Below are 23,015 nucleotides of genomic sequence, written 5' to 3' on the forward strand. Positions count from 1 at the left end.
GCAGTGAATCAGAAAACCATAAAATACATAAAATTATTCTGCACTGAAGGCAATCATTTTTTGAGAATTCATGAGATCCTTCAGGATCTTACAGAGCCTCTGGAATATCATTATAGATATCAGTTATCCTTCTGCTTGCAAAGCAGAGAAATGCCAATTAGCAGAGATTTCCTATTGACAGAAAGCCAGCTAAGCCAGCTCTCACTTGGGGGGAAAGACAGACATTAGCAAAACAGAAAAAATAAGCAGAAATTAGAAAGTAGGAGAGAAAGCATACATTTTTTACCAGTGCAAACTTTGAACTTTTCATTGCCCAACATTGGAACAAGGCAGAGATAAAGAGAGGTTGGTGTCTCCTGTAAGTGTTGTGTCCTTACCAGACCCTTCTTTCAGATTTAGACTGGGGTCGAGCTGGGGGAGGGCTTCCTTACTTTCTTCTTTGGGAACAAAGGCTTCTGGTTGTTTCGAAAAGATGAAATCTTTCTCACATCCCAAAAGGAGCTGGGGAAGGTAATTATTGAAAGGAGATTTACACTTCAATGTTAGAAATAAAGAAGCCACTCCAAAGAGGGGTTTACAGATTACAATGCGACCAGAACCATCACAGGGAGTTGTTAATGGCACCCAGCTGAGTTCTGGAAATATGTTTCAGAGAAATGTCCAAAAACCAGAGTGAAGAATTAATCTTCCCACAGAATTATTTAAGGTCTGTAATTTCTTGAGAAAGGAATTACTGGCTCAAGACTTTGCAAGGCTGCAGTAATTAAACTAACAAATTATAAGTACATTTATCTGGATAAAAGATATTCATCACCCAGAGGGTGTGGCTGCCACATCCCACATGCTCAGCGTCCCTAATTCTTCCCATCAGACACCTATTTGCTCTGCAGTGTGGGAAAAGTTTGCTTAGAAAGGAAGGATTTCACCTGCAACGCCCCTCACTCGGGTCCTGTGAATGACAAACCATGAATGACAGCCACATAGAAGGCCTCAGGTTGCAGGGGACAAGGGAAGGAGGGAGGGAGATCCTATCCATTTTAATGCCTGCAGCAGGAGGAAATTAAATCTCTGCTATGCAAAGCTCTGTGGCCAGCATAAGATATGAGAAGAAATATCTAAGTGTGGTTATAAACGAGAAAGGTCAAAGACTTATTTTTCTTCTTCACCTTTATGCAATTTATTGGGAAACTGGCATATCATTACTCAAAAAGAGAGAAATGAGACTGTTATAGTTGCTTTTACTTTGCTGGCTGAGTCAAACTTTGCATTTCAGAGCAGTTCCTCATGGCAGGGGTGAGGGTGTTTATGCTGCCAGGTTTACCCAGGGGTGGGAATAAAAATGATTAAGTCTGGTCACCCTGTCTACATTCCTGGTTAATGATTTGCCGGCTATTTAATGATGTCCACCGTGTCACCAGCACACACGACAGGCTCACTTGCTAGTCCATCATCCGATCACTAAAAAAATATTAAATAAAAGCTTCTACTTAATGTATCCTTTGGGTTGACCCAGAGTATTGAAAAGCTTCTTTTTAGCTGCAAACTCTGTCATTGGTTCCCTGACTCATGGCAGAGTGTTCTAGGGCTTGATCTTGCTGGAAATAAGCATGGGGAACAGAACCCAATAAGCAGAGTGGTAATAAACAGCATTTCCTTACTCACTCCTGGGTTAGTTGTCCATCTTAACTCTGGGCTCCGACTAAGATGTCTAGTTCCTCCACCTTAGCAGTCCTGCCCTCTGATTGTCGCCATTCGCCACCATGGCTATGCACAGGGGCGCACAAGCGCATAGACACCTTCAGTTGGTTGGTTGGTGTTATGGGCTGAACTGTGTCCTCCCAAAATTCATATGCTAAAGCCCTAATCCCTGGTACCTCAGAAGGTGACTGTATTTGTAAATAGAGTCTTTAGAAAGGCAAAGGAGGTCCGTAGGGTGGGCCAGAATCCAATATGAGTGGGCACAGACATGTGCAGAAACAGCCACGTGAACGTACCAGTAGAAGGCAGCCCTCTGCAAGCCAAGCAGAGAGGCCTTAGAAGAAACCAACCCTGCCAACCCCTTGATCTTGGATTTCCAGCTTCCAGAACTGGGAGAAATTAAATGTCTGTTGTTTAAGCCACCCAGTCTGTGGTACTTTGTTCTGGAAGCCCGAGCAAAGTAATACACTTGGTTCAGCCTTCAACATGCCTGGATGAGCTTACCGTCCATGGAAAATGAACTGAGAAGGTGATTCCTGTCTCCTGGCTCTGAAGGGCAGGCGGACTAAATCAAAGTGGGCCAGAAAAGACCAGTACTGGAGCACCATTCTGAGATGTTGAAGGAACCTGAATCATAAGCTTCTGCTGCACCTTCTCCTCCAGCACCTGCTGGGCCGCCAGAGGGGTTCCTCAGAGAGTCAGCAGGCTTCAGAGATGTGACCTGATTGGACCCCTTAAATGAGCACCTGAAACCATACACAAGAGCAAAAGGACCAAAGAAAGAATTCCAGGTGACTTTGTTAATTGGTTGTTTTAAAAACTTTCAGCGTCATCAATATACACAATGACATGGTTATAAAATCATTCTAATGAAAGCTTGGGCTAAATCAACCAATGTATAGTGTATCAAACTAGGGAGGTGAAGCAGAGTCATATGCCTCAAAAATATTTTGCTCAGCTCAGTTCCAGGGGACTCATTTCAGTCAGATCATGAAAAACTAGAGAACAGTAAAGGGCTTCCCTGCTATATGGAAGCAGTTTTTGAAAATGGGTGGTTAGTCTCAAAGTGGGATGTTTCAAAAGGGTACAAGACAGCTGCCTTTACCACTTGAAAAAGCAATCTTGTGGTTGTGGGATTAGACTATGGGTATACCCCAGGGGAAAAACCAAGACCAAAAGGAAGATATTACTTAGAGGGACTTCAAGAAGTTTAAACAGTAATGTCCAGTCATCCCGGGGTTGACTCAGTTTTAAGTATGAGCGGATTTCCCTCAAATTAAAAAGTAACTTTGAAGTTAAAATCTAACATTCAATAAAGAAATATTTATCAAGCATCTACCACATGCAGAATTCTGGCTGACATGTATGGAGGACTTCTGAGGTTTTTGTCTGCCCACCATCCCCATTTCTCAAGGAGAATTGCTCCTCCACATTTCCTCTGGTCATACTGAGGTGGTGAGATACCAGTGCCCTAACTCAAGATGACATATAGTCACAAAGTAGGGCATGTAACCCTGGCTCAGGCAATCATAGCACCTCACACCCACAGCAAAAGCAAATGGTCAAGAATGAATAACCTAGGGGCGCCTGGGTGGCTCAGTCGTTAAGCGTCTGCCTTTGGCTCAGGGCATGATCCCAGAGCCCTGGGATGGAGCCCCACATCGAGCCCCACATCGGGCTCCCTGCTCCGCTGGGAGCCTGCTTCCTCCTCTCCCACTCCCCCTGCTTGTGTTCCCTCTCTCGCTGACTGTCTCTCTCTCTGTCAAATAAATAAATAAATCTTAAAAAAAAAAAAAAGAATGAATAATCGAAGCAGGTCCAATTGGGACCTTCCCTAAATTTGTTTATAGACGTGAACAGACATCCACGGGTGTGTGCACATGTGTGCATGCATATACACGCACCTCCTCCTGAAAGGTGTGCTAGGTTGCGAAGATGTGAAACTGTAGCTTTAAGTAGTCATTCTTCTACCATAAAAACATGGATGGTAAGGGGAGAAAAAGATAAGTCTGACAATATAGTTTAAGTTCCTAAATCCCACCAATGATTCCCCCCCACACACACACACACCTTTCCTTTCTTTTTTTGCTTTTATGCTATATCGAACTGGATTACCCTAACTTTTAGCAGGAAGGGTCTTGACTTTAAAAAGTTGGTATTTGTAAAATGAATAGGCTGTTTTAGAGGAAACTGAGTGTAAGACATGGTCCCTACCTCAAAGATGTTATAAAATGACTCAAGGGATGCATGGGTGGCTTAGTCGGTGAAGCGTCCAACTCTTGATTTCAGCTCAGGTCATGATCTCAGGGTCGTGGGACCTAGCCCTGCACTGGGCTCCTCGCTGGGCGTGAAGCCTGCTTGGGATTCTCTTTCTCTCCCTCTGCCCCTCCGCAGCTCACACTCTCTAAATAAATAAATAAATAAATAAAATCTTCAAAATAAATCCATTCATTCATTCATTAAATAAAATGTCTCAGTAAATCCTTTTATTTTTTCTCAGTAACATTGGATGATAAAACAGCTTTATTTATAATTTCTGAATCAAGAGCTAATGTTATAGAAATTTTTTAAAGTAGTGGACTGTAAACATTTTTTCTTCCTCTTCCTAAGTAAAAGCATCATATGTTCACTGCATGAAAAAAATAATGACTCTTTCAAAACTATTTGGGATAGTTCTGCGGAATTAAGCCAAGTAATCTTCAAGGATTTTTAATTGAAAAACTTCCTTTTATTTTATTTTTTAATTTATATTTGATTAGCCAACATACAGTACATCATTAGTTTCAGATGTAGTGTTCAATAATTTATCAGTTGCGTATAACACCCAGTGCTCATCTAACCACGTGCCCTTAATGACCATCACCCAGGTACCCCATCTCCCCACCCTCAATAAATCCTTTTAAATTGAATAGACACATGGATAAACAGAGGAGCAGAGAGTAGTAGACAGTAGGTGTAATAAGGTGTACTGAGAGCCCAGAGAAAAGAGAAACTATAAGCTGTCACTGTCAGGAATAGCTACAAGAATAGGCAGAATTTGAAGGTCCTTAGGATTCAGAGGAGCTGAAGAGGCCAGGGGTGCAGCTGGGGAAAGGAGAAGGACATTCACCTCAGGCAGGGGGAACAGGTAGGAGCAAAGGTCCAAGAAAGGATGCAGAGCATTTGCAGCTCGGAGGATAGACCAGGCTCCTCTGGATTTGAGGATTCATACAGAAGATAAATGGGAGACAATATTGAAAAGGTAACCTGAAGCAGACTCGGGAATTCATCAAACACTAGATTAAGGTGTTTGGAGCCACTGTGAGTTCATAAACAGGGAGTAGTGCCCTGAAAGCAGAGCAGGAAGAAACCAGAAGCACAGCCAATCCAGAGAAAAGATCCTGAGGCCTCTGAGAGTGGTAACGAAGGCCTGAGCCAGGGGCCTCAGCGCAGGACTAAAGACAACTTAACCTGGAACTTTGTCCTTACTATGCCTTTTAAAGACACATGCTTTTAGTCACACACACACACACACACACACACACACACACACACACACACACACACACAAAACCCAAAGGACATACAAGGTGAATGTTGTGTTAGCTCCTTCTGCCCAAGAACAGATGGATTTTGCTCATTCTGTGGCTGGAGCTGTCGTGCCACCAGCAGGGCACAGCGCCCCATCATCTGACACGGACTCCGAAATACAGTAATGTTTTTAATCAGGAAAGTTCTATAAAGCATATTGGCCCATGATTAAGGATTTCATGTTCCTTTTCTCAGCAAAAGCCAGTAACCTTCCTTAGGACTGTGGGGGGAAAGAACTTAAATATCACTTTGGAATTACTATCTGAGAATGACATGTGAATAACCACTACCAGCCAAAATCCAGGGGAAAATACTATTTCGATACCACTCCCGGGCTTGGGAGCTGATTGAGAAAGAAGTGCTTCTGCATGCAACCGCTGAACAAGGAAACATTCGCTGACGGTTTCTAGTGGGTTACACTAAAGTACTACGAAACACTTACAGAGTAGAATATAGCTTCCAAAACCTATTCACACAGTTCACGTGAGTGTTTGCTTTCAATAATATATCCACCGAGACCAAGCTGATGTTTTTACTTCAGTGCTTAGGTGAAGAAAACATGAGGGTCTGAGAAGTCAAAGGACTTTCCTAAGACTTTGAGTAAGTAGTGTTGAACCCAGGTCTGGAATCTGAGCGTTTTGACTCCGAGTCCAGAGAACTTGACTTTGCAACATGGCATGTAGGCAGGGAGGTCAGGGCTCACTCCCAGCATCCACCGTGGGGCTGGAACGCATCCTCTATGCACGGAGAATGAAAAAGTAATGGTGGACTGGAAAAGCCGAGTTCTAGCTCTGCCACAAACTAGCTGTGTGACCTGAACTCGTCACTTCCTGTCTCTGGATGCCAGTTCCTCACCGGGAAGAGTTGACAACAGGTAGAGTATATAATAGACCAAGAGCTACAGAACTGGGAACAGAGCCCAGGAAGCTTGCACCGCAAATCTACTGGAGGAGCAGGGGCTGGTGGGACTAGGGTCCCCTGGAGAACCACAGCTGTGTTCACCCTCAAACCCCATGCAAAGTAACTTATCCTGAAGAAAGAGTCGGGGTAAGGGTTAGAGGGAAGTGCTGACTTAGAGTACCATGTGGTGTCCAACTCTGAGCTAGTTTCCAGGTCAAGCTTAGCATCCATTAACTCCTGCCTGAGTCTAAGGAGAAGATATTAAATAATTACAACAAGGAAGAAAAGGAGGAGAAAGAGAAGGGAGAGGCGATAGGCTGAGTAAAAACCAGAACTATTTACTTAAATCTCTGTCAGATGGGAGTATGGTATGTGACTAGCTACTCACCTCCATTTTCTCACTGCAAAATGGAATGTCTACACTAGCTCCTGGGATTGCTGTAGGATTAAATACAGGAATGCATAAAGCACTTGGCAAAATGTCTGGTACACGATTCTTTTTCTGTTATTAATATGGCTTCAGTGCTTTGGTGCCTGGTGACAAAGTGCAGCACAAGCAGTCACTATTTGGGGTTTCTGGCAGGTAGTTCTTGGTTTGGCCTAGCCAATATCCCTTCTTCTAACTAGAGAACCTCTCTTTCTTCTGGGAAACCCATCCTGGTGGTTGGACCAGCACAACTACCTTTAGCCACAGGGAAGACATAGCACCAAATGTGGTCAGTCACAGCTTCCCAGTCCCCTGGCCATAGTGATGGGTTCTGGAATGGCAGGGGAGCACAGAAAAGCCATTCTAATCCCCTCCAAGAGACCTGATATGTGAATTCCAGGAGAAGGAGAGAAACGGTCTTTCTTCCTCTGGGGTTGGGGAGCTCCAAGAGAAAAGGTTTGTGAGAAAGAAGCCAGAGAATGTTGAAGGAGACCCAAATCCTGATGATCTTCAATATCCGGCCACATGGGAGTCTGGTTCCACTCTCCGGACTTTCCAGTCATATGAGCCAATAAAGTCCCCACTGGGCTTAAAGTGGTTAAATTTGGTTTCTGTCACTTACAACCAAGAGTCCTAACTAATTCAGATAGTTGCTAGGTAGATTGGAGCTCAGAACAGACCCAGCAGCCTGAGCACCGAGACAGATCCTCTTCCATCTGGAACAGAGAAGGACCGAGGAGAGCTCAGCATCCGAGCCGCATTTTGATGAGTCTGTAGCATATATCTCCACAGAAAACGAAAGCAGAAGAGGAGGGTACCAGCAGAGGCTAGCATCATTTGAAAGGACTATCTGCTAGGAGCCAAATTAAAAGCATTTGAGTTTTTAAATTGTGTTTTTCCTATAAAATGTATCTTACTTTAGGGGCGCCTGGGTGGCACAGCGGTTAAGCGTCTGCCTTCGGCTCAGGGCGTGATCCCGGCGTTATGGGATCAAGCCCCACATCAGGCTCCTCCGCTATGAGCCTGCTTCTTCCTCTCCCACTCCCCCTGCTTGTGTTCCCTCTCTCACTGGCTGTCTCTATCTCTGTCGAATAAATAAATAAAATCTTTAAAAAAAAAAAAAGTATCTTACTTTATCCTTTCATAGTTTCTTTCCATATTAGAAAAAGCCATTTGCTCCAGCCTAGGGCTGGGATTTGGTGTTAATTCCAAAGGAAAGAATGAAAGTATCTTTCATCCCTCCACCCCCGATCCACCATGTAAACACTGGCATTGTGGTTCCAAAAACTGAACCTTTCTTTTTTTTTTTTTTTTAAGATTTTATTTATTTATTTGACAGAGAGAGAGACAGTCAGCGAGAGAGGGAAGACAAGCAGGGGGAGTAGGAGAGAAAGAAGCAGGCTCCCAGTGGAGAAGCCGGATGCAGGGCTCCATCCCAGGACCCTGGGACCACGCCCCCAGCCAAAGGCAGACGCTTAATGACTGAGCCACCCAGGCGCCCCAAAAACTGAACCTTTCTTATTACACTTGAGAAAGAGTAAATAAGTTTTGAGTTGCTAATGATTTGGGGTGCTGTGTCTTGAGCCATTATGCTGCTCTATACTTCATCAAGAATCAAATGATAGGGGCGTCTGGGTGGCACAGTGGTTAAGCGTCTGCCTTCAGCTCAGGGCATGATCCCGGCGTTATGGGATTGAGCCCCACATCAGGCTCTTCCGCTATGAGCCTGCTTCTTCCTCTCCCACTCCCCCTGCTTGTGTTCCCTCTCTCACTGGCTGTCCCTATCTCTGTTGAATAAATAAATAAAATCTTTAAAAAAAAAAAAGAATCAAACGATAGAAAAGAAGGGAAGAGGGCTTTTGCACATTGGAAGGATAAAGAAGATTTGGGCTGGAACCAGAGTAGGGAGGGCCAAATAGAAGAGGCTCTGGGGCAAAGCTCAGAAACTTTGCCCTTGTTTGCAGGTGTCTCCTCTGGAAAGTCAGAGTTGGCAGATAGGGAGGAAAAGTGCTGGCAGGGATACTATCTGAGTGTCTGGAAGCCAGGCTGAGCCCAGACCGGACCAGCCACTTAGAACAGGGACACTCGTCAGGTTACTGTCTGTGGGTGGACAGGGGCATCCCTTAGCCTGCAGCCAGGAGCTCACCAACAGCCCAGGGCTAGGCTGACATGCAGCGCATTGCCTGTGCCTGGGGTCTTCAGGGGCTCCGTAATCTAACTGCTGTGAAGATACTTCCCACACCGGCTCAACCCAAGGGAACCATCAGATACTTCTTAGAGAGGAGGAGGTTCTGGAAAGGAGTTCCAAATGCCTACACTTTCAGGCCACACCAGGTACCATACGGTGTCCAGAGCAGGGAGACTAGATAGGACAAATAATTATCACATGACTATTAGCAAAGCATGGACACCAGAGGGCAATCAGGAAGCTACAGGCAATCATGCATTTATTTCAAGTTCTCATTACCTAAAGCAGTAGGATTCAAAATTTTGTGACTGAAAACCCATTCAGCAAAAATTCTGAACATGGATTCTCTGTATATATAGATGACCCTTACACATGGGTGTGTACTGCACAGTTCACTTATTCGTGAATTTTTTTTAATAAATACAATACAGTATAAATGTATTTTCTCTTCCTTATGACTTTCTTAATAAGATTTTCTTTTCCCTAAGCTTACTTTATTGTAAGAATACAGTGTATAATACACACAACCTACAAAATATGTGTTCATTGACTGTGTTGTTGGTAAGGCTTCTAGTCAACAGTAGGTTATCAGTAGTTCAGTTTTAGGGGAGTCGAAAGTTATACATGGATTTCCGACTGTGTGGGGGCTCAGCACCACTAACCCCCATGTTGTTCAAGGGCCAACCGTATTCAATTTATATCTTAAGTGATCTTCTCTTGATTACAATATTTGGGGCTGACCTCTTATTGGATGATTCTATTATTACTATTTTTACCTCATGTTGTGTTTCACAAGAAACTTGCTTCTACTTAGAAGTAGAACTGTTGGGTCCACCATCTGCCTGTACCTTGCTTGACGTCTACATTATTAGTGCCACCCAAACCAACAGTTCCATTTCAGAATTCAAAGCCACTCATCCATTTTGTGCAGGTTAAGTGAGACATATTTTTTTTTAATGATCTGTAAGTCCATTTAACCAAGCGAGTGTACAGAAAAATACACTAGAAACAAGCAAAGGAGTGCAGTTCCCGTTGTCAGCACTCCACCTGATGGAACCTCCATTCACCTTTCAGGATTCCTCAGGTCCCGTAAAGCACATGGCCACACACCATACGGACCAAGTGAAATGAAGGTCCAGTGTCACTCCATAGAGAAGTACCAATAAATGTTTTATTTGCTTTTTAGGTTATAAATAAATAAAAGAGAAATTCTACTATTTTTTCAATAGCCTCTTGGATCATTTGCCACAGCTCCAACCATTTCACAGACCCCAATAGAAAGGTGACTACCCAAGATAGGTAGGACCTATCCAAATTGGGTAGGTCTTACCCAAGATAGGTAGGACCATAGGTGGTGTCCCATGGCAGTTGCTGGGTCCCCTTCCAGCACCTCTCCCCCTTCTCACCTACTCTGCAGCTAGAGAAACCCAGCTCCTATCACTAAATCTTTCCATTCCCTGCCAGATAAAGACCAAATTCCTCAGCATGGCACAGAAACTTCTGTGCCAAATTGCTCTACCTTTCCAGCTTTATCCCTTTCTATCTCCCACATAAACTCCATGGCCAACACCAGCAGGCACTTCTTTAACAGACCAGAATCTTTTAAGTTATGCCTTTGCTCTTTTCTCTGCCATGCATGTCTCCCTTTAACTTTGCCTTCCTGTAAATCTCCAACTCATCCTTCCAACTCCAAGTCATATGTTTCCCACTCCATCGCCCATGGAATGAACCGTCAATTCAAGGTACAAAGAAAATCATGTCTCTTTTCTTTTTCCAGTTAATTATTTAAGCACATGCTTTTCTTGTGGAACTCCCTACATCCCTTAATTTTTTTTTTCTAAATTTGGACATAGACACACACAAAGGAAAGACAAATGTGAAGCCACAAGGAGAAGATGGCCATCTACAAACCAAGGAAAGAAGTCTCAGAAGAAACTAACACTGCCAACACCTTCATCTTGGATTGCCAGCCTCCAGAACCATGAGAAAAAATAAATGGTTGTTTAAGCCACTCGGTCTGTGCTACCTTGTTACTGCAGCCCTAGCAAACTAATATAGATCAGTTTTCCCTATTAGGGAGTGAAGTCCTTGCTTGCTGGTTTTCATCCATCTCTGTAATTTCTAGGGCCTTGCCCAGTCCCTGGTCATTCTAAGTGCTCCAAGAGTATGTGTCGCTGAAAGGAGGAAAGGATGGGAAGGAGAACTGACAGAAGCCTGAGCCCTGGGAATTACCATTTTATAGTCCATCTTCTGAGTTTTTTAAGCTGTGTTCCACTCATGCCAAAAAGAATCACTTGGCAATTTATGTTATTTTTCCTTTTCTCTGGCTGCTAACCATGCCTACGTAAATCATGGTGAGTCAGAACATGTGGAAGTCTTACTGTGGGTAGAGGACTGTTGTAAGAAGGGCAAGGGGACAGTTATAGCAGGGTCTAGCAGTGCTACCCAAGAGAAACACAACCCACACTACATCCACAATTTTTCATTTTCTAGTAGACATATTAAAACATTTTTAAAGAAATAAATTTAATTAATTTTAATATTAGATTTAAGTCAAAACATCTAAAACATTATCAGTTCAACATGTAACCAGTATTTTTTAAATATTAATGAGATATTTTACATTCTTTTTTTTTTTACTAAGTCTTCAAAATGTGGTACGTATTTTAGACTCACAGCAAATTCTGTCCTGTAACTCTGACTAGCCGCGTTTCAAGTGCGAACTCCTCACACATGGCCAGTGGCTACTGCACTGAACAGCACTAGAGGGTCGGCACTTAATGACACAGACTTTGGAATCAAGTGGACGTGGGTTTGCATCCTGATCCATCACTGACGAACTTAACCTCTTTGTGCTTCAGATTCTGCATCTTTAAAATGGGAGCTAATACCTCCTATGGCTAAGGTGAGGGTCTAATGCAGTAACCCCAGTAAAGCCCTCAACACAGTGTTTGACACAGCAGCAGCATGGTCACCATGTGCCAGGCTCTATGCTATTTAATTTATATGATTAATACTCCATGAACTGCATGATGATTACTCTCCATGATAGTGCTGAGGGGACAAAAGCTGAAGCAATTTCTCCATCAGCTGTCAGATTAATAATCTCTCTCCAGCTCTGTTTTTCAATTAATAAAATGGGAATAACTGGGGTACCTGGATGGCTCAGTCGGTTAAGTGTCTGCCTTCGGCTCAAGTCATGATCCCAGGGTCCTGGGATCGAGTTCCCCATTGGGCTCCCTGCTCCACGGAGAGTCTGCCTCTCCCTCTGCCTCTCCCTCAACTCGTTTTCTCTTTCTCTCTCTCTCTCTCAAATAAATAAATAGAATCTTTTAAAAAAATAAAATAAAATGGGAATAATGATGCATCTACCACCAAAAATAAAAATGACTTTCTTATTTAAGCAACATGATACCTCAAAATATTCATGTTAGTTTAGGCATCTTCAGCTTACAATGCTAGACCACAGCAAAAAAAGACAAAAGTTAGAAACTTTCTTCTTGGCATGTACTTTCTCATTAACTCATTTCAATACACCTAGGCAGAGAAATTGCTCTAGTCATTCAAATCCCTGAGCTGATCTGAGTCCTATGGTTCTCATTTTTTTTCCTTTGGGAGAGAGAGGTTCTCCAAAATCTATTCCGCCACCATTTCTAAATTATGAGTGCATAAAAAGAGATACAACTTTTTTTGTGAGGTGTCATAACTCACCCTCACATAGCACAGGTGATAAATGCAAGCAGGAGGCTCCCTGTTAAAATATGTGTAATAGATATATTACTGTACCTACTGTATATTTTCATTTTGGCATGCAGGAGCTCTCCTTCACCTGACGATAATAAATTATATAACCTCAACCATAAAATAACTTTAAATAACAGGACACTAAATCATTGTAATGATACTTTGTACTCTATAACTACTTTCAATTTTAGATCTCAAAGCACTTTATAAAGTAATTAGCTCTAGCATTATATGAGATCAGTTTTTCCTGTCTTTACTGAGATACACTTGACAAATAAAAATTATATATATTTGAGAGGTACCTGATGCTTTGATATATGTATCTATTGTGAAATGATTACCACAATCAAGCTAGTTAATATATCTATCATCTTACATAGCTTGGGGATTTTGGAAGGGGTTGGTTTATTTTTGCAGTGAGAACACTTAAGTTCTCTCTTCGCAGATTTCTCCTATACAACTATAGTCACCATGCTGTACATTATGTCTCCAAAACTTGCTCGTCCCACATAACTAAAACTTTGTATCCTTTAACAAATATCTCCCTATTCCTCCTAATTCCCAACCCCTGGCAATCACGATTCTATTCTCTACCTTTACAGGTGTGACCATTTTAGATTCCACACATGAATGAACTTACATTATTTGTCTTTTTGTGTCTGGCTTATTAACTTAGCATAATGCACTCTATGTTTACCCATGTTGTCACAAATGACAAGATCTTCTTTCATTGTGTATGTGTGTATAATCTATTCAGCTGTTGATAGATACTTAGGTTGTTTCCATATCTTGGCTATTGTGCCTTAAAGCTAAAATGAGTCTCTTGTAGATATTGTTGTGTCTTGTTTTTGCTATCCATTCAGTCACTCTGTATCTTTTACTTGAAGAATTTAATCCATTTATATTTAAAGTAATTATTGATAGGTAAGGACTAACCCTTACCCTTTTGTTAATTGCTTTCTGACTGTTTTATAATTCTTTTGTTCCTTTCTCCTTTTCTTGCTGTTTCCTTTGTGATTTGATGTTTTGTTTTGGTTTGGTTTGGTTTATTTATTTATTTATTTATTTTTTTGGTAGTGATATACTCTGATTCCTTTCTCTTTATATTTTGGCTATCTTCTGAAGGTCTTTTCCTTCTGATTACCATGAGACTTACATAAAATATCTTACAACACTCTAAGCTGATAACTTCATTGCATACAAAAATTCTACACTTTTCCTACTCTTGCCCCCTCCATTTTCTGCTATTGATGCTATGATTTACATCTTTTTATACTGTGTATCCATTAACAATTATTGTAGCTATACATACTTTTTTTAAGTAAGCTCTACACACAACATGGGGCTTGAACTCACCACTCTGAGACTGAGTCACATGCTGTACTGACTGAGCCAGCCACGTACCCCTATAACTATAGAGATCCCTGTAACTTTTAATATTTCTGCTTTTTAACTTTTATACTACAGTTAAAAGTGATTTACGTACCACCATTACAATATTAGATTATTCTGAAATTGACTATATACTTACCTTTCCCAGTAATTTTCACACTTTCATATATTTTTATGTTACTAATTAGTGTTTTTTTATTTCAACTTAAACTCCTTTTAGCATTTCTTATAAGGCAGGTCTAGTGGTGATGAACTCTCTCAATTTTTATTTGTCTGAGAGAATCTATCTCTCCATTTCTAAAGGATAGCCACACAGGGAAAGCCACACCTTCTGAAGAGGTTACCATCATGATCTTCAGTGCCCTACCGTGCAGAAAACCCCAGCAGCCTTCACCACTGAGAATCTCAACAGCTCTTACAGCTACCACAGATCCTCCACAGCTTTAACCATGGAGGATGCCACAGTGTTTGCCAACACAGACACTAGCAGCCTGCTCCATAGAGGAACCTACTAGTTTTTACTACTGAGGAAACCCACCACAGCCACTATGGAACCCCCTATAGCTTTCACCACTGAGAGTGTCACAGTCTCCATCTTTGTGAACTACAGCTACCCAAGTCACCACCCATCCCCTCCCCCATGAAAGCCACGCCAGCCCACACCTCTCAACGCCCTGACCCTGGGATCCAGTGCAGCCACTGTGCAGGTGTCCACAACCAGCCCTGACCCCTGCTGCCACAGAAATGCTCACTTCCAACCTCCACAATCATGCACACACTTACTCATGGCCATCCTCAGCCTCCACTGGTGGGCCCCACCCACCAGAGCACACCACATACCTCCAGCCCAAGCACTGCTGCCACCTGCAGTGCCCCTACCTACCCAGGCACCCTCAGCACTGGATCCAGAGGCACTGCTGAGGACAGCCTCACAGCCACCACAAACCCGCCATAGCTTTTGTTACCAAGAACCATACAGGGGCTTCCTCAAATGGAGTCCAAAGCATACTAAACAGCAATATGAACGCGTATGATGTATAAGTCACACACATAAAGATAAATATACAGTCAAATACAGAATAACATAACATTCTAATACACAAATTACCCATAACCCTAAAAATTTAAAACAAAAGTAATAAGAATAACTATAGCCACAAAAATTCAATAATGGATTAACAATACAGAAAAGTAAACTCTGACTTCAGCAACACAAAGTGCGAGGGTGGGTAAACTGTAGAGTTTTTGTATGCAATTAAACTTAAGTTGTTACCAAACTGAAATAAACAGTCATAAATAAAAGAAGATGTATGTGAGCCTCATGATAACCTCAAGGGGGAAACTTCTAGTAGGTACACAAAAGGGAAAAAGAAAGTCATCAAGCCAAACCACTACCAAAAACAAACAAAACAAAATAGCAAATAACAAACGAGGACATCAAGAAGAGAGGAACAAATGAACAGCAAAACAAACAAAACAACTAACAAAATGGCAATAGAAAGTCCTTACCTATTAATGAGTACTTTAAATGTAAACAGATTGAAGTCTCCAATCAAAAGCATAGCTTAAAAGGCATGGAATGGCTAAACAGATTTAAAAAACAAACGAACAAGATCCAATAATATGCAGTCTGTAAGAAACACACCATACACTTAAAGATATGAATGAGCTGAAAAGGAGGCTACAGCAAAAGATAGTCCATGCAAATTTCAACCAAAAGATCAGGGTGGCTATAATTATTACAGCCAAAATAGACTTTAAGACAAAAACTTTAACTAGAAAGAAAGATCATTAGGTAATGGTAAGAGGGTCAATTCAAGAAGAATATATAACAATTATAAGCATATATGCATCCAACCTCGGAGCAGCTAAATATATAAAACAAACATTGACAGATACGAAGAGAGAAATCGACAGCACTGCTATAACCGTAGGAGACTCCAATACTCGCCTGTCAATAACAGACAGAATATCCAGGCAGAAAATCAATGAGGACACAGCTGACTTGAACAGCAATATAGACCAAATGGACCAATATAGGTCCAATATAGACCAAATGGACCTAACAGACATATACAGAACTTTCCACCAAACAGTAGCTGATTACACATTCTTCTCAAGCACATGCAGAACATTCTCCGGGATAAATCATACGTTAGGCCACAAAACAAGTCTTAATAAATTTAAAATATTTTAAAAATATAAAAATAAATAAATATAAAATATTTAAATATTTTAAATTTAAATTTAAAAATAAATTTAAAAAGACAGAATTCATACCAAGTGTCTTCTCAGACCACAGTGAAAAGAAACTAGAGCTCAATAACAGAAAACAGGAAAATTCACAAACACTTGGAAACTAAGCAACACACTGTTGAACAACCATTGGATAAAAGAAGAAATCCCTCAGGGGCGCCTGGGTGGCTCAGTCGTTAAGCGTCTGCCTTCGGCTCAGGGCATGATCCCGGAGTTCTGGGATTGAGCCCCACATCAGGCTCCTCCACTGGGAGCCTGCTTCTTCCTCTCCCACTCCCCCTGCTTGTGTTCCCTCTCTCGCTGGCTGTCTCTCTCTCTCTGTCAAGTAAATAAATAAAATCTTTAAAAAAAAGAAGAAGAAGAAGAAGAAATCCCTCAAATCAAAAGGGAATTTTTAAAACATCTGAGACAAACAAAACAAAAATACAACTTACGAAAATTTATGGGATGCAGCAAAAGCAGTACGAAGAGGGAATTTTATAGCAATAAATGTCTACATTGAAAAAGAAAGGAGATCTCAAATAAATAACCTAATTTATAACTCAAGGAATTAGAAAGAGAACAAACTAAACTCAAAATTAGCCGAAGAGAAATAATAAATGTTAGAGAATAGAAAATAGAAAAAAAAATAAAAATCAACAAAACTAAGACAAACAAAATCAACAAACCCTTAGCTAGAAAGAAAGAAAAAGAAAGGGAGAAGACTCAAAATTTAAAAATGAAAGAGAAGACATTATGATGGATAACACAGATATAAAAAGATCGTAAGTGATCTTATAAATATTTGAATAATTATATGCTAACAAATTGGATAACCTAGAGAAAAAATGGATAAATTTCTAGAAATATACAACCTACCAAGAATAACTCAAGAAGAAATACAACAGACCAAAACAAGCAAGGAGATTGAGTCAGTAATCAAACACCTTTCAACAAAGAAAAGCCCAGGGACAGATGGCTTCACATGTGAATTCTACCAACATTCAAAGAAGAACTAATACCAACCTTTCCTAAACTCTTCCAAAACATAGAAGAGGGAACATCATTTACAAGGCCAGCATCACTCTGATTCCAAAGCCAGACAAAAATACAAGAAAAGAAAGCTTGAAGTGTGACTGGCAGGATTCAGAAACCTGTATGTGTAAAGGGGAGAACAGGGAGACGCAAAAGTAAGAGCAACGATTGGGGAAGTAAGGTTTTTTTTCTCTAGAGCATGAACTCAGGGTAACAGTGATCCTATTAAGCCATACAGGGATCACAGGGAGAAAAACTGAAGATAATAAATTTAGTTTTGAATGTGTTGAATTTGAAGGTCTATTAACACTCTCTTCAGTAAGTAATTTTCAGATAGGAGTTTGTACTCAGGAGACAAGAGAGCTCCGGATGAAAGTCTGGGAGGCATCTGCATGTGTATAACTAAGAAGCAGCAGCAATTACCCAGAGAGAGGTGAGAGGGTAAACAAGATACAGGAGCCCAAGTTATCTCCAGTTAGGCCTTTGCTGCAAACACCTCCAGGACATTTGCTCTTGTTACAGAACTTGTTTTCATTTCTTTATGATTATTTAAAATATTTTTCATTAAAAAAACACAATTCCCCCTCCAAAAAAAGAAAAGAAAGCTATAAGTAATACCTCTGATGTACATAGAGGCAAAAATCCTCAATAAAACACTGCAAATCAAATTCAATAGCACTGTAAAAGGATCAGGCACCATGACCAACTGGAATTTATTCCTACGATGCAAGGATGGTTCAAATATGAAAATCAATCAATGTGATACATCACATTAATAGAATAAAGGGAAAAAAACACATCATCATCTCAACAGATGCAGAAAAGGGATTTGATAAAAGCCAATATTTTTACATGATGAAAACTGTTAACAAAATAGGTATAAAAGGAACATTCAACAAAATTAACATCATATATGAAAAACCCACAGCTAACATCATAATCAATGGGGGGGACTAAAGATGGAGGGAAACTCAAAGTTTTTCCTTGATCTGGAAAAAGACAAAAATGTCTACTATCACTACTGCTATTCAACACAGTACTGAAAGTCCCAGCCAGACCAATCAGGCAAGTGAAAGAAATACAAGACATCCAAAAGAAGAAGTAAAGTTATCTGCTTGCAGATGACATGTTTGTATACGTAGAAAACTTGTTAGAACTAATAAATTCAGTAAAGCTGCAGGACACAAATTTGACATATAAAAATCAGTAATGTCAGGTACGTGAGTGGCTCAGTCAGTTAGGCGACCAACTCCTGATTTCAGGTTGGGTCATGATCTCAGGGTCATGAGATCAAGCCCCACATTGGGCTCTCACAGTGGGGTGGAGTCTGCTTGGGATTCTCCCTCTCCCTCTCCCTCTGCCTCCCCCACCCCCACTCGTGTGTGCTCTCTCTAAAAAAAAAAAAGAAAATCAGTAATGTCACTATACACTAACAACAAACTATCTGAAAGAGAAAGTAAGAAAACAATCTCACTTACATTAGCAACAAAAATAATAAAATACTTAGGAATTAACTTAACCAAAGAAGTGAAAGACTTGTACGCTGAAAATTATAAAATACCAATTAAGGAAATTTAAAAAGCCACAAATAAATGGAAAGTTATCCTATATTTATGGACTGGAAGAATTAATATTGTTAAAATGTCCATACCCCCCAAAGTAATCTTCAGATTCAATGCAATCTCTATCAAAATCCCAAAGATGTTCCTTACAGAAATTGAAAAACAATCCTAAAATTCATGTGAAACTACAGAAGACCCCAAATTGTCAAAGCAATCTTGAGCTAGAGCAACAAAGCTGGAGGCATCAGAATTTCTGATTTCAAATGATATTACAAAACTACAGTAATCAAAAAGAGTATGGTGCTGGCATAAAAACAAAAATATAGACCAATGGAACAGAAGAGAAAACCCAGAAATAAACTCATGCATTTGGAGTCAAGTGATATTTGACAAGGGTGCCAAGAACGTACAATGGGGTAAGGATAGTCTCTTCAACAAATGGTGCTGGGAAAACTGGAAATGTATGTGCAAAAGAATGAAATTGGACCCCTAACTTATACCAGATACAAAAATCAACTCAAAATAGAATAAGGATGTAAAATTTTAAATTATAAAACTCTTAGGAGAAAACCTTCTTGACGTTGGCCTTGGCAATAACTTTTTGGATAGAACATCAAAAGCATTGGCAACAGGGGCACCTAGCTGGCTCAGTCAGTAGAGCATGCAACTTCTTATCTAGGGTTTGTGAGTTCAAGCCCAGGGTGTGTAGAGCCTATGAAGGCAAAAGCAAAAATAGACAAGATTGAATCAAACCTAAAAGCTTCTGAACAGCAAAGGAAACAATCAACAAAGTGAAAAGGCAACCTACTGAATGGGAGAAAATATTTGCAAATCATACATCCAATAAAGGGTTGATATCCAAAATATATAAGGAACTCAGATACAGCAATACCAAAAATACAAATAACCTGATTGAAAACTTCAGGAAAGACCTAAATAGACACATCTCAAAAGAACAAATTCAAATGGCTAATAGGTATATGAAAATATGCTTAGCATCTCTCATCATCTGGGAAATGCTAATCAAAACCACAATAACGATATCATCTCACACCTGTTAGGATGGTTATTATCAGTAAGACAAAGGATAACAAATGCTGGTGGAGATGTGGAGAAAAGCGAGCCTTTGTACACTGCTGGTGGGAATGTAAATTAGTACAACCATTATGGAAAATAGTATGAAGGTTCCTCAAAAATTTAAAAACAGAACTACCCACACAGTACCCGGCAATCCCACTTCTGGCTATATATCCAAAGGAAATGAAGTCAATATCTCAAAGAGCTATCTGCATTACCATGTTCATGGCCGTGTTATTCACAGTACCAAAAATATGGTAACAACTTAAATGTCCTTCAACAGATAAAGAAAATGTGGTCCCAAAGGACCACATGTTGTATGATTCCATTTATATGAAAAATCCAGAATAGGCAAAACTATAGAGACAGAGAGTAGATTAGTGGTTGTCTACGGGTGTGGGGGGAAATTGGGATATGATTGTTGATAGGAACAGAGTTTCTTTTTATCGTGATGAAAATATTCTAAAATTGATTGTGAGTATACTAAAAACTACTGATTAAAATGGTGAGTCGTATGGTATGTGAATTATATCTCAGTGAAGAATGTTATTTACAAAAAAAATATGAGGTTAAATGCAATAAGCTTTATCTCAAAAGAGAATAAGGACATAAAAACTAGTGAAATCTTAATAAAATCTGTAGTTTAGTTAGTAGTAATATAATGATATTGGTTTCTTTGCTTTAACAAATGTACCATGGCAATGTAAGTTGGTAACAATAGGAGAAATCGGGAAAGGTGTCAAGAATTCTCTGTAATATCTTCAAACTTGCTGTAAACCTAAAATTATTCCAAAATAAAAAGATTTTTTAAATGTTAAACAAAGCAAAACACACACAGAGAGAAAAAGATCATTTCACTGTAATAACATTCAAATTGCATTTACAAACATGAGAAACTACTATATATTGTTTGGGACACAAGTTCGTAGGATATGAAAATATTTTGGGCACGATAAACACCAAAATCAGGACAGTGCTTACCTCTGAGCAGGAGGAGAGTGGAACAGAAACTGGAAGACATCATAATACTTTTTTAATTAAAAAATAAATCTGAAGCAAATAGGGCAAAATATTAAGTTAAACCTGATGGTGTGTATTCAGGCATTTCTCATATTATTCTTTCTATGCCTTGATATGTTTGAAATATTCTCTTTTAGACAGTTTGAATCAGGCAACATTTGAGAACATCTGATGCCTCAAGCAGTAGTGTTTGTGGAGTGGAAAGGTAAGACAAATGATTGTATGTGATGAGGATTTGTGTAGGTAAGATAGCAGCACATCACTGCCAAGAATGGCTATTGACTCACAAGAACACACAAATTTGTCATAATAGACCCCTGGATTTTACAGTTAGGATGCTCACTGCCGAAAATCGCACATGCTCTGACCTTGGGCAAGTCACCTAACCTCCCCCATCTCGGGTTTCTCCGTGGTCAAATAGAAATAATTATAGTGTCTTTTACACTGTGTTGGGAGGATTAAATGACAGGATCCATACACAGTAGTTGCTCTGTCACCTGGCGGACATTTGGCAATGTCTGGAGATATTTTTTTATTGCTACCCACTGCGGGGTGGGATGCTACCAGCATCCAGTGTGTAGAGGCCAGGGACATTGAGGAACATCCTAAAATACTCCCAGAAAAAGAAGTATCCAGTCCCAAACCTCAATCATGCCAAGGTGGAGAAACCCTAACATAGAACATTTAACACAGTGCCTGGTGCACGGAGATAGTCTGTGCTGTTAGCTGCCATATTACCACCACCATTATTGCCCTAATATAATACCAGAAGAGACCCACACACATTGGTACGTGGATGTACCTTTTCTGGCCTTTTTAATAAGTGTTTAAATTGGCCTTGACACAGTCCGTACTACCCTGGGATGACTAGCTTGGTCAAGCATGCCTTTAGAATATAAGAGGCGTCATCTTTCTCCTTTGCTTACAGCTCTGCTCTTCCCTTCCTCTCTGCTGTCATTTTTTATTTCCACTTTGTAGCTGCATTAATTAACCCTGGAAAGGGTTCTGGACGCCCATTGATAGAAAGGACTTTTGCTTTCAAAGATAAAGCTGTATCATTATCAAGCCTCCTCCGCACAGCACAAGAAAACAGCCTTTGGAAAGAGCCGCTCTGGGAAAACAGCGGCAAATTATCCATTGTTAACCTTGGGCTGTCTTTAGAAAGAAAACATTTTAAAAGGAAAGAAAAGCAAAGACAAAGGAAACAGTAGTCAGACAAGTTTTGTACCCGCTACCAGAACCCAACATTTTAGCTGCTAAGCTAGTATATAGTAGGTCAATCAACAACACATCGAAATGGGTATCTAATCGATTTGTCCCACTACCTATAAAGAGAAGGCCTTCCCTATAAAACAAGCAAATCTTACAAGCAAAGTTGCCACCACCCCCCAAAAAAAGGAGCATTTTGGACCATAAAAGAAAGCAAAGACCTTTATAATCTTGAGAATATTCCCATCTCTTGTTCTGTACCTTCTCTCACAAACCACAACAAGGAGCATCCTGCAGGGCTTGTACCTATGAATTTTGATCAGATAATTTCCTACTGAGGTAGAGAAGTATTAACACACACTGGGTTTTAAAGACAAGCTAGGCGATCATGAGATCAGCAATGCTGTTAATTCTGTAACAAAATGGCTTTTTCTATAGTAAGCAATCCACATCTTTCTTCCTTTTTTTGTTTCTAGAGCTAAGTGTAGCAGACGGTCCCTAAAAGGAGTTCAACTCTACCCCTAATTACCAGGAGGAAGAATTTCCCAAAAGTATTCATATGTTTTCCACAGGAGAGATATCTGACATACCTAGAAAAAGGAGCTCAGAAATTCAATTCATGAATGGGAAAACATAAAAAGCAAGTAGGGGAGGTATCTGAATGAAGATGAGGCCAATTCCAAGGTGGAAAATTCACCTCTTCAATTGCAAGGTCTACGTGTGTGCCTTTCCATCAGAGTTGAGGGAACCTGGTGACCACAGAAAGTTCCTCGGGATTCATAGTCAGGATGGTCACTAAACAAAGCTAGTAAATTGATGTGGGGCTCTCTCCATTTCTGGGACGGCAGTAGAGAGGACTCCACACAGCATGATCATTTGATGCCTCCATCCCTCCTTTCCTCCTGATATTCTCAGCCCTCCTCTCCTCCTCTCAATCTGATTCATCCTCCCTGACTCA

General features: G+C 40.4%; 1 protein-coding gene across 1 annotated transcript in view; it reads right to left on the minus strand.

Moving 5' to 3' along the window:
• Positions 1 to 23,015, minus strand: part of LOC123787399 (uncharacterized) — a 258,659-nt gene that overhangs the window by 142,478 nt on the left and 93,166 nt on the right. Inside the window, exons 6-7 of the mRNA XM_087869794.1 lie at positions 3,913 to 4,102; positions 2,203 to 2,444 (exon numbers count right to left, since the gene is read on the minus strand). Of these exons, the coding sequence (XP_087725920.1) occupies positions 2,203 to 2,209 (7 nt within the window). The 5' untranslated portion in view covers positions 2,210 to 2,444; positions 3,913 to 4,102. The remainder of the gene's footprint in view (positions 1 to 2,202; positions 2,445 to 3,912; positions 4,103 to 23,015) is intronic.

The sequence above is a fragment of the Ursus americanus genome, chromosome 19 (assembly GCF_024610735.1).
Source record: "Ursus americanus isolate L20-20 chromosome 19, mUrsAme1.1.p, whole genome shotgun sequence".
Taxonomy (NCBI): Eukaryota; Metazoa; Chordata; class Mammalia; order Carnivora; family Ursidae; genus Ursus; species Ursus americanus.